The sequence below is a fragment of the Molothrus ater genome, chromosome 12 (genome assembly GCF_012460135.2).
Source record: "Molothrus ater isolate BHLD 08-10-18 breed brown headed cowbird chromosome 12, BPBGC_Mater_1.1, whole genome shotgun sequence".
Taxonomy (NCBI): Eukaryota; Metazoa; Chordata; class Aves; order Passeriformes; family Icteridae; genus Molothrus; species Molothrus ater.
In genome coordinates this window covers 19789540-19805481 of record NC_050489.2, presented here as the reverse complement: position 1 = coordinate 19805481, position 15942 = coordinate 19789540, and the positions used below count along the sequence as shown (strand labels likewise).

General features: G+C 52.0%; 1 protein-coding gene across 6 annotated transcripts in view; it reads left to right on the top strand.

Annotated features, from left to right (window-relative positions):
* Window positions 1-15942, top strand: part of GALNS (galactosamine (N-acetyl)-6-sulfatase) — a 49336-nt gene that overhangs the window by 27186 nt on the left and 6208 nt on the right. For 4 of the 6 annotated variants that reach the window (XR_004980965.1, XR_004980968.1, XR_004980967.2 and 1 more), the window contains exons 12-14: window positions 247-368; window positions 9066-9183; window positions 12399-12824. Coding sequence is in view for 2 of the 6 variants with exons in the window: in XM_036390154.2 (XP_036246047.1) it covers window positions 247-368; window positions 9066-9183; window positions 12399-12485 (327 nt within the window). In the remaining 4 variants the exon portion in view is untranslated. Of the gene's footprint in view, window positions 1-246; window positions 369-9065; window positions 9184-12398; window positions 15890-15942 lie in introns of those variants that run through there. The other 2 variants (XM_036390154.2, XM_036390153.2) reach the window with 1 other exon arrangement.

The following is a 15942-nucleotide window of genomic DNA, read 5'->3' as shown; positions in this document are numbered from 1 at the left end:
TTTAATGAATATTTTATTGGGATTATATTTTTATAAGACAAGCATGCACAGCCTTGCTTCAGCTCTTAGTGCAACACCACTTGCTCACCTTATTTTACCCTACCAGCTCAGAATGTGTTTTGGAGATTGAAGTGGACTCTTGGTTTAAAATAATCCTGAGGTTTGTTGCTGGAGAAAGTGGCATCAGCTCAAGTTCTGCTGCCTGCCCTGCATCACCTTTGATGACCTCTCTCCTTTTTCCTGCAGGGCATCGATTTCTGTCCTGGCCAGAGCGTGGCTGGAGTGACCACACACACCCAGGAGGAGCACACCTACCTGCCCCTGCTCTTCCACCTGGGCAGGGACCCTGGGGAGAAGTACCCCTTGAGGTGAGCCACTTCATGGGCTGTCCTGAAAACTCAGCAGTGTCACTGTTCAACATTTATTTGCTGGTTCTTGAAATCTGCTTTAAAAGCTGTCCCAGAAAGCCCTGCTGGGAAACAATGGCTTTCCTGCTGGCTTTTTCTCAGGAGAAGGAACAGAAACCTTGGTTTTGGGTGGTCAGGTGAGATGGGTGTGCACATGGACCTGTCAGCCTGTTGTGTGGGGAGGAGGAAAACACCAATTTTTGGCCAGGCCAGGGCTGGGTGCAGCACATTCAGACAGAGCTGCTGGGGAGCTTTGGGGCCAGGGGAGACATAAACAAACAAATAAATAAATAAATAACCTGTGTGGTGCTGGAACCTCTGGAGGGCACACTGGTCACCTTCCAGTGTCCTACCCCAGCCAAGGGAGCTTCTCCAGAGGGTGTTGAGCAGGAGGACTTTGTGCCAATCCTGCTCCTTCCTCGGGCTCTCCTGGCTGTCTGAATCCATTCTCCTCTAAGCCTGCTATTGTAATATTTATCTTTGGCACACACCATGCCCTGGGAGATTCCCACAAGGATTTATGCAGTCAGCAGAGCCCACAAAGAGCCCTGCCACCTCCAAAAATGCTCCCAAGGTGTCCCCACCTCCCTTCTTGCCTCCCTCCCTGCAGCAAATCCAGGGACACTCAGCCTCATCCCTGCCAGGGGCTCTGACAGGGACAGTGTGGAATTAAATCAAGAAGGAACAGGAGCTGCTGGGACTGCCTGCCCAGAGCTGGGTTTGTGCAGCAGCCTGGAGAGGCAGAGATGTTTCCTGAGCTGACAGGGCTGCCATTACTCAGCTGGTTTGAATAATTGAGTGGACACCCTCACCCCATTCCTTCCAGAGGAGCTGAGCCTGTGCTGCCCACGGAGTGTTTTCACTGGAGAGAGGAGGGAGGGAAAATATTTCCATTCTCTCTCACTTAACAGAGCACTTTAGAGGGGCATCAGCACTGGGTAAAGCTCTTTGGGGGCTCTGCTCCCACTGCATTCCAGCACTAATGAACAGAGCACAGCTGCAGCCCCAAGGCTGGAAATACAGCTCAGTGAAACCAAACCAGGCTGGGATTCCAGGGAAATTTAACAACTGGGTCATTCCCAAGGGATGGAGGGACAGGACCCAGGGAATGGCTTCCCCAGAGGGCAGGGATGGATGGGATACTGGGGAGAAATTCCTGGCTGGGAGGGTGCTGAGCTCCTGGTGCCCAGAGCAGCTGGGGCTGCCCCTGCATCCCTGGCAGTGCCCAAGGCCAGGCTGGGTTTGGGGCACCCTGGGACAGTGGGAGGTGTCCCTGCCATGGCAGGGCTGGCACTGGATGGGCTTTAAGGTCCTTCCAACCCAAACCATTCCAGGATTCTGTGATTCTGTTTTAGGAAATGAGTGTATAGAAAGAATCTCTTTTTCCAAAAATGAAAAGAATGGGTAGCAGTAACTGAACTGTAGCTTGCCTGCTGTGTCTGTCACCTTTGTCACCTGCTCCAGGTGATCCTGCCCTGCCAGGGGATTGCACTGGATGAGCTCTAGAACTCTCAGCCCTAAAGACTCTGTGATTTTGGCCTTCTTTTTGTGTTTCCTCTGGATTTGAGGCAGAGGAGCTCTTCCCAGAGGTGTTTGCAGCACCTGCTTCCCTGTGATTCCACTGCCCCTTCCCACCACCCCAGAGTGAGCATCGAAATAAATTCCAGGGTTCCAACTGCAATCATTGCTCATATGGCTGCATTGATTTTTTGGATATTCACAAGCTGTTGCTCTGATTGAATTTTATGGCAAGATTATGACCCGATTATGGAGAGCTGGGCTGGTGTTTATTATGCAGCCCCTAATAGAAACCCTGATTTCAGCACACCACTCCTCCTTTCTCCAGCACATTCTGCTGCTATTGTCTCCTCTCTGGTCACAATGGAAAACTCATGGGAAGTGGGTCTGCTCTATCGAATGTGGTAATTAAATTATCCTCATTTGTGGAGCTGTTCCTGGTGTGTATTTTTATTTAGCTTAATTATCCCCCTTGGCAGGGAGCCTGCTGGGAGTCCCCACACTAATGTTTCTCCAAAGGGAATCCAGCATCCTGCTCCCAGCCTGCATCTGTCTGTCCCTACGTGCTGCCTCTGTTCTCCCTGCCTGCTTTTGCTCACTTTTCATTACATTTATTCCTTATTTAGTGCAGCCTTTTCTTCTCCCTTGGAATGGTTTTAATAATCTGTCATCTCTCTTGATTTACATGAGTTTGGAGTGGGGGTCACATGCAAAGCCACCAGCAGTGGGTGTCCCTGCTGCTCAGGAGGGGCTGGCATCACATGCACCTCCAGAGGGATCCACTGCTTCTGTATTTGGGATCTCAGAGCCAGGGAATCCCAGGAACCAGCAGCTCAGTTACCTGCAGCAGCACCCTGACCTGCAGGGCCAGGACACACAGGGACAGTTCTTCAAGGCTGCAGCTTTAGAGATTCAGGGGAATATTTAAGATTGGACCCTTAGGACCATTAACCTGGCCCTGCCAAGCCCACCACAATTTGAGTTATCTCATGGGGGGTGGAACTAGATGAGCTTTGAGGTCTCTTCCCACCCAAACCATTCCATGATTGTTACTCTGTATTAGGAAGATGAGTGGATAGAAATAACCTGTTTTTCCAAAAATCAAACAAAGCTTTTCAGTCTTTGCTGAAGCGGCTGCTAAAGGGATCCCTGAAGATGCAAGTGCTGCAAGAGCCAGAGGCAGCAGTGACAAGTGCAGCTCCCTGGGGTTCTTGGTGAGGCAGGACAAGTCCTTCCTCTTCCTCACGCTGCTCCCTGCATTTCCTGGAGCCTGTCTGCAAACAGTGCCAGCAAAAGGAGCTCCTCAAGCACTGAAGGATGGCTCAGGAAATGCCAGGTGTGGGGACAGGTCTGGCACTGCTGAGCTCCCTGCCCATTGTTCCCTTGTGGTGCTGCCCCCCTGCCCTCAGCTGCTCTGGGAACAGCCCCCCCAGCATGGCTGGGGCTTCTCTTCCTGCTGCTGCTGCTGCTGATCCTCTGCCAAGGGACACAGTTGTGTTTGCTCCTTTGCCTTGAAATATCCTGGAATCCTGCAGTGGGTTGGCTTGGAAGAACCTCAAAGCTCACCCAGTGCCACCCCTGCCATGGCAGGGACACCTCCCACTGTCCCAGGTGCTCCCAGCCCTGTCCAGCCTGGCCTTGGGCACTGCCAGGGATGCAGGGGCAGCCCCAGCTGCTCTGGGCACCTGTGCCAGGGCCTGCCCACCCTGCCAGGGAGCAATTCATGCCCAATCTCCCATCCAGCCCTGCCCTCTGGCACTGGGAGCCATTCCCTGGCTCCTGTCCCTCCAGCCCTTGTCCAAAGCCTCTCTCCAGCTCTCCTGGAGCCCCTTTGGACCCTTGTGTAGGAGTCACCTCATCCCTGGTGGTGAGAGGTGAGCCCTTTGTGCCTTTTTGTCACCTAGGTCAGTGCAGGCTGGGGACAGAAAATCTCTCTTTGTTTATAGCTCTCAACTTTAAACTGTAACCAAGAATGTGTGTGGGGCAGCACAGAAAGCAGAAGCATTTCCCTGACTCTGAGCAGGGCTTTGTTTCCTCCCTGCATGCAATAACTGCCCTTGTTACCAAATTTATCCAAATGCAGAACTAAAAGATCTGATAGGTTTTTTCCTTGGCCAGATTCTGTTATCTTTGGGCTGTGGTGTGTGTGCTAAGTACCACAGAGGGAACTTGTTTCTGCAATGTGACAAATTCAGCAGAATTATCTGTTGGTACCATCTTCACAAGCAGTTGTCAGTTTTATTATCTGAGTCAGATTATTGTTTATACAGACATTTACTGAAATACTGCATAATGATTATCTATATAAATATTTCATATTTATATTTATAAATTTAGATATATATAAATATGTATTTTTATATATATATCTATCTAAAAAGCAAAGCTGGCACAGCTGAAAATACAGTTAGTAAAATACCTAATGCAGCCTGAAGTACAGAAAGTGTTTTGAAGCCAAGGAATTTATAACAGAAATCTCTGAAACGCTGCCAGTTTGAGCCAGAGGTGCAAAGCTTAGTAACAAGTGAGGACAGGGTAAGTATAGCCTGCTCACACCTTGTTGTTACTGCAGGTTTGTAGCAGCTTCTGCTCTGAGCCATGAGTTTATTGAATTATGAACATCAAAATTCCTGTGTTTTACTTAGGGCAATGGATTTTACTATTATGGAAGAAAATGGAAGTGATAAGGCTTGGTTGATGAACATAATGATTTTAGAACACATTAATTAAGAAGAGAGCTCACAAGTGCCTATTTCGAGCAGATGGAAAATTCAGGAAATCATCAGAGAGGTAATTGCAGTGGTTATGGAGCCAGAAAAAAAAGGGAAGGAGCTCCTGAAGGGAAGCTAAAGGGGAAAGGATCTGACAGAAAAGTTGCCAGTCTCACCTTAGTGCTCAGGGCACAAAGCTGGCTGTGGGGAAGAGAGAGAAGGTGCAAAACAGGGGGGGAAATGTGAATAATAACAAAGAGCAAGGGTTGTGCCTGGGGGAGATGCTGGCTCCTCATCCTAGAAAAGGGGGAGATGGCACCAGCTGCATTGCAGGGGTGAATTAGACACTGAAATGTGGAAATTATGGCTGAGGAGCCTCAGAGGTGGCAATAACAACCATGGAGCAGCAACCACGCTGGGAATGGCTGCAGCAAGGTGGGGAGAGGCAGGGGAGCCAGGTGGGACTGGTGCAGAGCCAGCTGGAGGGAGGAGGGGGAAACAAAACCCACCTGTGGAGGAGAATCAGCAGCCTGGAGACTGGGAATGGGCACAAACACCTCTGGGGCCCTGGCTGCCCTTTCCCAGGGTCTGGGACCAGCCTGGAGCTCGTGCTGCATCAGCCCTCAGGAGCTCTGGGTGGAGTCATGCTGCACGAAAAGGAGTATTGGGAGAAAAAAAGCTGCATGAAACAGCTGGGAAAAATGCAAAATGCAGTTTGACATGGACACCATCAGCTTCATCATCATCATCTCCACAGACAGGTCCAGGCAGTGCTGCAGCCACAAGAAAGTGCCCTGAAGAACACAGAACATAAACTGTGATTCAGGAATAGCACTGAAAATGCAAGTTCAGGAAGAGCACAGGAGCAGCCAGCAGCAGGATCAGTGGATAGCTGTTATTTCCTGTCACCTGTCCCCCCCAGATGAAGGCCTCACTCCTCACTCCACCTTTATCCCCTTTGCCATGTCAGTGCTGGGGGTTCCTGGCACTGAAATCCAGGATTCTGGGAGCTGGGGAGGGAAAAGTTCCATGAAAAGAGGTGAGCAGGTGGAGGATCAGCACCACCACATCTCCTTGCTGCAAGGAGTGTGCTGATCATCCCAGCTTGGGCTCTCCCACCCTGGAGGCCTCTTCCAGCCTGGATGATTCTGGAATTCCAAGGTTTCCTGTGGCCACTGGGCCCAAAATGCTGCTGGACCAGAGGTGACTCAGGGTAAGGGCCACCTTCAGCCTTTGGTTCCTCATTTGTTTTCCTTTGGCTCCTCTGAGTCTCTCCAGTAATTCCAGCAGCAGAGCCCCAAACCTGTCTCTGCCTCCTGCATTGTGCAGACCTTAAATTGCAAATAAACTTGATAATAGAAGAGAGGAACTGAGGAAGACTGAGTAATCAGACAAGATCAAGACTTGGATACCACGGTGCTGCGAAGCCTCAAAGCGCTGATAACAGATAAAATCAAATTATCAGAATCTGGGTGTATTTCAGAATTAAAAATAATGGTTTTAATTAAAATAATTCCAGGGGAGAAGGAAGTAAAGTATCATTAGCCACGTTTTATGCTCTTCCCATAACTTCATATCAATGTGAGAGCTGCTGTTCCTAGAACCATGGAATGGCTTGGATTGGAAGGGGCCTTTTAAGCTGTGTGAAGCTCATCACCTTTGGCTGCTCCAAGCCCTGTCCAGCCTGGCCTAGAGCCCTTTGTCAGGTTTTTGTGACTCCCATTATGGGAGTTTTTATAAAATATCATTCCCATTTTGTCCCAGTCCTCTCAGTTTCACCATCACTCCCAGGACAGACAGTGTGAATCATGGGGTGTAAAACAAACATCCTGAAACCCTGCTGGAATTGCCCCTGCATTTATTTGGGTGCTGATCTGTTTGAGGGTGCATTTGATGATGGCAGGGAGCCGTCCCTGCAGGTGGAAGCCCCAGGAGCAGGGGATTAAAGCAGAGTTTGGCTCTGGGTGAGACCAGCCCTCCTCCCTGCAGGCTGGCTGTGCTGGGAGGCCACGCTGGGGTTAAGCAGCAGAGCAGGTTCCAGGAGCTGTGGGGGGAGGATGGAGCAGATTGCCAAGGCACAATTACAGTAAATGAAGGAAGCACAGCCCACACCTGTGCCTGGGACCCTGCTCTCCAATCCAGCCCTGATTGCATCTCCAGGGGCTTCCCGGAGGTAAAGTGTCAATTAGTGTAATGACCCTGGACTTTGTCCACTCTGCTCCCTCCTTCTGAGCCTGGAATAATTTCATGGACGCTGGGGGATCTCTTTTAGCAAGCTCCTCACAACACCACCTGCTCACCCTCTCCTCCTTGCAGTGCTATTCCCAGCTCTCCTTCCCGGGATTGCTGAGCTGGAATAGGAAATGCAGCTCGCCCTGGAGGCTGCTCCTCCCAGACAATGGTGCCCAGACACCTGGACAGATAATTCCACCTCTTTGTGGAGCAGGGAATGCAGCAAACCTGGCCCTGCAGCCCAGGCCTGCATGTGCACTCCAGGGAAGGATGGGACTCCAGGCAGGAGAGGTTCCCAGCTCCCTCAACAGCTCTGGCTGATTACCATGAGGTAATTATCCCCATTTTACATGCAAATTCCAGGCACTCTTGCAGATTTTGTCTCAAAATGCACTTGCTTAGGGCTGGAGGCAGTTTTAACTCCTGTGCAGTCAGTAAATACTTCACAAATCCATGGATGTAGGATTTTGGGGCATGTTGTGGAGCTAAACAGGAATATCTGAGATAAAACTGAGCCATGGAGCCAAGGCAGGAAAACCAACCTCCATGGAATGGGGATTTCCATGGGGTCAAGAAATGAAAACCAACCTCCATGGAATGGGAATATCAATGGGGTCAAGAAATGAAAACCAACCTCCATGGAGCAGGGATGGATGGATATTGGGAAGGAATTCCTGGCTGGGAGGGTGGGCAGGCCCTGGCACAGGTGCCCAGTGCAGCTGGGGCTGGGGCTGCTCCTGGATCCCTGGCAGTGCCCAAGGCCAGGCTGGACAGGGCTTGGAGCAGCCTGGGATAGACACAAGGTGTCCCTGCCATGGCAGGGGGTGGGATGAGATGGGTTTTAAATCTCCTCCCACCCAAAGATTGTCAGATCCTCTGAAATTCCGGAGCTTCTCAGGATCCTGTGGATTTCAGGGTGGTCCTTAGCTCTGTCCAGGCAGCTGGGTGTGAGAGCAGCAGCTCCTCATCCCACCTTCCCTTCCTGCTCTCTATCAGCACAGCTCAGCCCAGCCCCACAATCAGCCTCTCCCTGGCTGCCTGCCCAGCTGGGATATTTATAGGGTTTACTGGAAACGCTTGGCACATCGCTGGCCTTCCAAATGTGATTGTTTTGCAAAGAAGGAAATTAGCTGGAGTGTGGGGCTGCTGGCCAGCCTGGCCTGGGAGCAGGGGGAGCCCGAGGTCAGGACCCAACTGCATTGTTTCTTTTATCTTCCAAGGAATTTGCCGCTCTCTGGGGGAGGGTGGGGGGGGGGTTGGTGGTTTTTAAGCGACTCTTAACGTGATGGACAAAGAGAGATCTTTGTCAGGAATCCTGCTTTTTAGAAATACTTAAGATATTGGTGAAGTGCACCCTGAGCCACCCCAGCAAATAGCTGCTGGAGGAATCAGGTGGGTCAGGATCTGGTCATTATAAGCACGTTTTGGGGCATGGCAGATGGCTCCCAGCTTGGAATAATCAAGCTGTAGTGGAGGAATGTGGACGGGGCAGAACCTCAGCATTTTGTGGAATGGGGGAGGTATTCTCGTCTTGGACGAGGCCCTTCTATTCTTCTCTCTGTTTGCATAATTGTAGTTCATTTCCTTGGTGGTTGTGGAGTTTAACTGGCCCGGGGTTGTGTTTGAAACCCTTCCTGAGAGCACTCTTGTAAGATAAAATACTGACATTCCCTTCTCTTCCCTGCACAAACGCCCCCGCCGGGGCAGTGTTCAGGAGAGCTCTTGGGAAAGAGGGGAGAGTGTGGGGAGCTGCTGACCTCAGGTGGGACACGCTGGAAGGGCTGCCTTGGGAAATTCCTGTCCTAAGCTGTCTGGGAAGGTGTTTGTCCTGTGTCTGGGAAGTGTCCCTGGATAATCATTGAAGGGACAACCAAGAAATGCTCTTTTATTTGCTGAGACAATTCCCTTGGGAGTCCACATGAGCTGCTAGCAGATCTGCACGAGGAGGAAACATTTGGGGTCCCTGGAGCAGCAGTGTGGGAGGCTGAGCTGCTCTGGAGCCAGGTGATTTCTGGGGAGGACAAGGCACTGCCATGCTCATTGCCCTCAGCAGAGCACCTGCACCCTGCCAGCCTGGATTCCATTCCCTGCAGAGCCCTGGGCAGCTGGCAGGGTGTTTGCACATCTCCTCCTCCTCCTCCTCCCTGGGGACACCAGAGGAAGCCCCAGCAGTAACCCCTGTGCTTTCCCCCTGCAGCTTTGCCAGTGAGGAGTACCAGCAGGCTGTGGAGCACATCTCAGGGCTGGTGCAGCAGCACAAGGCCACCCTGGTGCCAGGCCAGCCCCAGCTGAACGTGTGTGACCAGGCTGTCATGGTGAGTGCCTGAAGCACAAATGCATGGGGACTCCTTAGATTGAAATGCATTTTGTAAAGGTTTCACCAACTGTCAGTGGTGGGAAGGGATGGAGGAGAGATGCACAATTACCTGTTGGTGCCTTCCTTGCTTAGAGACAGGCCAGATCCTTCTTCTCCTTTCTAATCCCCTTCTGCAGTTCTCAAAACCCTGGAATTGTGGAATCCTGCAGTGGTTTGGGTGGGAAGGGACCTTAGAGCTCATCCAGCGCCACCCCTGCCATGGCAGGGACACCTCCCACTGTCCCAGGGTGCCCCAAGCCCTGCCCAGCCTGGCCTTGGGCACTGCCAGGGATCCAGGGGCAGCCACAGCTGTGCCAGGGCCTGCCCACCCTGCCAGGGAACAATTCCTAATTCCCAATATCCCATCTAACCCTGCCCTCTTTGTTTTGAGTCTTCTAAGGGACTGTTCATTTTCAGTGATGTATCTTTGGTCTTCCTCTGTCTCCTCCAATTCCCCCCGTGCCTGAATTTTCCCAAGTCTTTATTGAAATTGAACTTTTTCAGTTCTGTTTTCTCTTTCAAGTCTCCTGTTGGAAAGTTACAGTTTGGCTTCCCTGTCAAGCACTGCTTGGTTTGTTGAGAACCTGGGAGAGGAACTGGATAATCTGGGGGAGGTTGTCACTTGACAGGAGGTTGTGGATCCGAGGGAATGTGTCTGTGGGCTGACAGACAAAATAGTAACAGGCAAAATCTTCTTACAGACAAAACCTTTTAACAGGCTGTTACAAAATAGCAACAGGCAAAATCTTCCTGATAATAAATAAATAAATAATCTCCTGAATCAGTCAGAACCTGCTGCCTCTGGTCTGTCACCAGCAAAGAGCTGTGTCCCCTCAGTAACAAGGCAAAGATCTCCCTTAGCTTTGTCCAATCTCTTTATTTTTGGATGTTAAATAGGAAAAAGATTTGAGGGCCCATTGTTTCTGTGTTGTTTTCTTTCCTTATTCAACTTTTCCCTTAATAAACACTGTTCTCTGCTCCTCTGGGACCTTTTGGATTCAGGCACTGTCCCTAGGGCCTGGCTGCTGCCAGAGGCAGCACTGCAAAGGCATTTCTTCCAAAACTGCCTCCCAAATGGAAGGGAGGGCTGGGGGGATCCTAGGCCCAGCAGAAATGTTTCAGTCCCAGCAGGAAACCCAGTGAGTTTTCCAGGATAACTCCGTGGTCACTACCCCAAAATATCAGGCAGCAGATTGCTGCCTTTGAGAGCAGGAATGAAGCCAAGCAAAGCTTCAGGGAGTGATTACATTGCTGGGCTGGACTGGGGGCTGAATCTGCTTTTGGGGGATGCTGGGAGATAATTTACTGCCACTATCTCCTGTCAGCTGATGATTTGATAAGGGTGTTTGTTTGATGTGCTTGGGAGAGGGGAGGAGAATTGTCTTTACCTACACACAAAGTGTGTGGAAGTGTTCAAGGAAGTGTCCAAGCCACGGAGGGACAGGACAGGGAATGGCTCCCAGTGCCAGAGGGCTGGGCTGGGTGGGATCTTGGCAATGAGGAATTGTTCCCTGGCAGGGTGGGCAGGCCCTGGCACAGGTGGGGCTGGATCCCTGGCAGTGCCCAAGGCCAGGCTGGGCAGGGCTTGGGGCAGCCTGGGACAGTGGGAGGTGTCCCTGCCATGGCAGGGGTGGCACTGGGTGGGCTCTGAGGTCCCTTCCCAGCCAGGCACTGCAGGATTCCAGGACAGCAGCTCAGGATCATTGTGCAGCTCCTGCAGAGCAGCGATGGGGGCAGGAGCAGGGAGGTGCTTGCAGCCCATCCGTGCTGGATCCCATTGTCCAGGGAGCTCCCCCAGGGGCAGCTCTGCTGGGTTTTCCTGCTGTGTAAGTGTGGGAGAAGCTGTTCTGCAGCTCGGGGCTGGCTCTGGCACTCGTGGTGTCCCCGGGGCTCCCAGCTCAGCCCAGCAGCGGGACCAGGGCTGCAGGAGGCAGCACAGACCCTTTATTGTTCTGCCTTTTCAAAAGAACAAACATTGCAGTTCATGTGTTCCTTTGGCTCTCAGTTCCTTCTGCAGAGTGCTCTGAATTGTCCAGCCGTGGCTGCACATTTTAAACCAGAGGAACAGAGATTTTCTGAATGATTTAGAAAACGACATTAATCGTTCAGAAAGCCTGTGGAGCCCTCGGTGCAGAGGTGTCTCCAGCACAGCTCCCTCTGGGTCTGCTCCTCTGCAGGAATTGCTGGTGTCTCACTGCCATCTGTTGTCAGCTCCATGGAACAAAAACCTGCTCCAGTGGTTTTTTTCCTGGGGTTGAGCATTTCTTTTCTGTAGGAATTTAGTTCCAAGAAAACAGAAATATTTGCAGGGTGAAAATCAGCAAAATAAAAGGCAAGAGGTTGAACTGGCCTTTAATAGGGGACAGCAGGAATGTCCCATGGATGGACAGACCTGAGAGAGGGAGGCACAAAAGATTCCTGAAAGCAGAATGGGAAGTGTTATCTGCCCTTCCCATGACCACAATCCCAAATTTGTAATGGCAAAAACTTAATGAAATGAAAAATGTTCATCTATTCAAATTCCTTCCTCCATTAATCCCTCTGGAAGCTGAGGTTGGCAGTGGATCCTTTTTCTGTTCCACACATTCAGGTAGCTCAAGAAACGTGGAAACAAGGCAAACAAATAGTTTTGGTGTGCAGGCACGGGAAGAGGTGTCTCAGGAATTCTTTCTGCTCCCTCTGCCCATCAAAACACTCATTAAAATACCAGCATTCTTATCTCTCTCACACCCTTGGCCTTGTGCTGCCTTTTGCCTCCTCAGCACGGTGCCTGGCTATTGCAGTGCTGAGAGTGGGAACTCCCCTGGGCTCCCAGGAGAACTGGGGGGGTCACCAAAACCTCCTGCTCCGGCTCCTCTGTGCTGCCACAGGAGGGACAGGAGGGTCACCAGCATGCCCCAAGCTGGGCTGGGAGAGGCCAGGAAGGGCTGGAGTGTCCCAGCACAGGGAATCGTGCACGGCCCAGCATTTGCAGCCTTTCCCAGCTTTTATTTGAGCACTGTTTGGAGTGGGGAAGTTTATGAGCCCAGAGGCTTGGGCTGCAAGAGGAGTTTCATTTTTCAAGCAGCACATAAAAGTGTCTTTGTGAGGATCATAAAGAGCTGCTTGGGATGAGAGCTTAGCAGATACTTGGTGTGAATCATCTTTCTGTCTCTTTCTGTTTGTTTTTAACAGAATTGGGCCCCTCCAGGCTGCGAGAAGCTTGGGAAGTGCCTGAAAGCACCAGAGTCTGATCCTAAGAAATGCTCTTGGCCTCACTGATGGCTGCAGCCCTGCAGAGCTACCCAGAGGCAGCTGGACATGCAGTGTGCAATGCCTGCTCCTGTTGGCACTCCTGTTTACACAGGAAGGGTGTGATGTGTGCATGATATCATCACTTGCTCTTCCAAAAGGGCCAGTGTTTATATTCCTCATGCTCAGGGTTTAGCCTCTACTCCTCTCTTCCCCCAGCTCTTTCCCTAAATGGTAACTCCAGTGAGGATTGGGTCAGCTGGAAAAGCTCTCTGGACTCTGCCATCAGCTCCAAAATGCCCTGGATCTCTCCTGCTCCTTCCACCCAGCCTTGCTCACTCAGCTGCCCCAACAGGAGCCACGGCACAGGTCAGGAAACTCAGAGCTGCCAGAGAGCCCTGCCCAAACTGCCCGTGTTTTGTTTGCCTGTAGCTTGTTGTTTTAGCATTTCATTTCCATTGTGAACCCTGGACATCAACTTGTTTTTCCTTTCTCCCCAAATCTGTGAGCTCTGGGTGCAAACCAGGGATCCCTCCTGCTCACAGCTGAGGGCTTTGGAGCCAGGGAGAATGCCCTGAGTTCCCTCCATGTGTAGCTGCAAACATTCCCCAGGTCGTGGTTTCAGGAAAGGTGGGGGTTGTGTTCAGGTGAGGGTTGGATTGGGGTTACAGCCCCTGCCAGCCTGAAGGAGCCCCAGGAGAGCTGGAGAGGGAATTTGGGCAAGGGCCTGGAGGGACAGGACACAGGGAATGGCTTCCACTGCCAGAGGGCAGGGATGGATGGGATATGGGGAAGGAATTCCTCCTTGTAGGAGTGCTGAGGCCACGGCACAGGTGCCCAGAGCAGCTGTGGCTGCCCCTGCATCCCTGGAAGTGTCCAAGGCCAGGCTGGGCAGGGCTTGGAGCAGCCTGGGACAGTGGAAGTGGAGCTGCACTGGATGAGCTTTCAGGCCTTTTCCAGCCCAGACCATTCCAGGATTCTGTTGCCAATGGTTGCTGCAGGACATTTGTGGGGGTCAGGTGTTCATTTCAGGGCTTTCCTTCATTTCTGAAAATCTGGCTCTAAAGCTGCTCCAAGCCACGCTTCCCATCTGGTGCTCTGGGCTCAGAAATGCCCCTTGGCATCAGCCCTTCACTCTTGACCCCATTTCCAGCACATGCTCTCCCAGGAGTTCTCCTTGTGCAAACCTTCCCCAGCCTGGCTGTAGCTCTCCTGGGGAACAGGAGCCTTTGCTCAATCCCACAGGGCAGATCCCTGCTCTGCCCTGGAGCCTGTTCCACACCCTTCCCTGTCTCCAATAAACCTGTCTGGAGCCAAACCAGCCTCCTCTGGGCCTTCAGGGCAGCAGCTGGAGGGAGCCTGAGCATGTTTGGGTTCAGACTGAGAGAGGGGAAGTTCAGGTTGGGTATAGGGAAGGAATTGTTCCTTGTGAGGGCGGGCAGGCCCTGGCACATGGTGCCCAGAGAAGCTTGGAGCAGTCTGGGCTGGTGGAAGGTGTCCCTGCCCATGGCAGGGAGTGGAGCAGGGTGAGCTTTTAGATCCCTTCCCACCCAAACCATTCCATGGTTCTCCATTTGTCCCACCAACAGCTCCACTTCCACCCCTCCAGTGTTTTCCACAGCACAGGTGCCCTGTCTGTGTGATGTTGTGCTGATAGGAAAATCCAGGTGCTCTGTACCTGCAAACAGCTCAAACTCCTCCCCAGCTGAGCTTGGAGCTGCTGGAGAGCTCTGCCCTTGTGCCAGCTCCAGGCTCCAGCTGCTGGTTCCTACCCTCCTGTAATCCCAAACCCTCCCATTCCCCCATCCCATGCTTTATGTACCTCCATGGTAATTCCTGCTGTGTGCCCCATGCTGGATAATCCCATTAAACTGGAATGAGAACAGCCCTTGGGTCAGCTCTTGCTGTTGCACCTCTCAGAAATCCCAGCCAGCATTGCAGGGATCCCTGCACATCCACAGGTGCCGTTTGTTTATAGCCCACATTTCTCAGGATGTTCCTGCTTGTCCTTCAAGTGTATCACGGCATTTCCAGCTCACCCATAACATTCCTCCTTGTTTAGACACAGCTCAAGGCTTGGGAGATGTGGCCAGCAGCTCCCTCAGAGGGGAGCTCAGGGCTGCCAGCAGTTGTGGGTCTGTCAGCACAGATAAAACCAGGAGCTCCCCGTTTGCTGGGGCTGCTCCAGCTCTGCTTTGGGGCTTCTCCATGTCCAGAGAAGGGAATGGAGCTGGGAAGGGGCTGGAGAATCCTGAGGGAGCTGGGAAGGGAATGGAGAATCCTGAGGGAGCTGGGAAGGGAATGGAGAATCCTGAGGGAGCTGGGAAGGGGCTGGAGAATCCTGAGGGAGCTGGGAAAGGGAATGGAGAATCCTGAGGGAGCTGGGAAAGGGAATGGAGAATCCTGAGGGAGCTGGGAAGGGAATGGAGAATCCTGAGGGAGCTGGGAAGGGGCTGGGGAATCTTGAGGGAGCTGGGAAGGGAATGGAGAATCCTGAGGGAGCCGAGGGGCTCAGCCTGGAGCAAAGGCGGCTCAGGGGGCCCTCCTGGCTCTGCACAGCTCCTGCCAGGAGGGAACAGGGACAGGGACAGGAGCAGAGTTGTGCCAGGGGAGATTGAGGTTGAATATCAGGGAATTTTATTCATGGGAAGGGTGAAGAGCACTGGCACAGGGCAGTGGTGATATCCCCAGCCCTGAAGTGTTGAAACCCATGTGGATGTGGCATTGGGGTCACCGTGGTGCTGAGGGCTGGATTTGATCTCCGAGGTCTTTTCCAGCCTCAGTGGCTTTGATTGCACAGTTCTGTCCCTGGGGCTGTCAGAGCCCTGCATTCACTGTAAAACTCCACCAGAGGAGGGAGTCCATGGCTGCAGCTCCCTGGCAATCCTGTCAGCCCTCAAATCCTTGCGAGGCAGCAGCCCTTGGTGGGGTTCTGTGCAGAGTTCCCCCAGGATCAGAGCTGGGCCTGGCCTGGCCACACTCCTCACTCCCCAGAATTTGCTCTGGCCACCTCCTCCCTGTCCCCTGCCTGCTGCTCCCTCCTCTGCTCTGTCTCAGCTGCCCTTTGGAACATCCTGCTTTGCCCCTGAACTTGCTCTGAGCAGCCACGGGGTTTGTCCCCCTCCCAGCACAGCAAAGCCTCATTCCTCATTCCTGGAGTAATCTCAGGACACTGATCCTGGAGGGAAACGTTGCACTTGAAAGCAAGTAAGTGAAGCCATGACGTGTCTGTTTAGAGTAAAAGGACACGAAGAGATCATAAATTATCAGGGTTTAATGTGACAAAGCTTCTGCTTTAAATTTAAATAGGAATAGTTGTTTTACAGCTGGATAATAGGAGGAATTTTAAATGAATGCCTTGCCTAAAATTGTAGAGATTTAAAAGCAGTGAGGTGAAGAACTCATGAGGAAAAATAAACTAATTTATCAGCAGAGCAGTCTGTGATTTCACCTGTGAGCCAAGGGAGTGGCACCTTGCTTTGGGGCA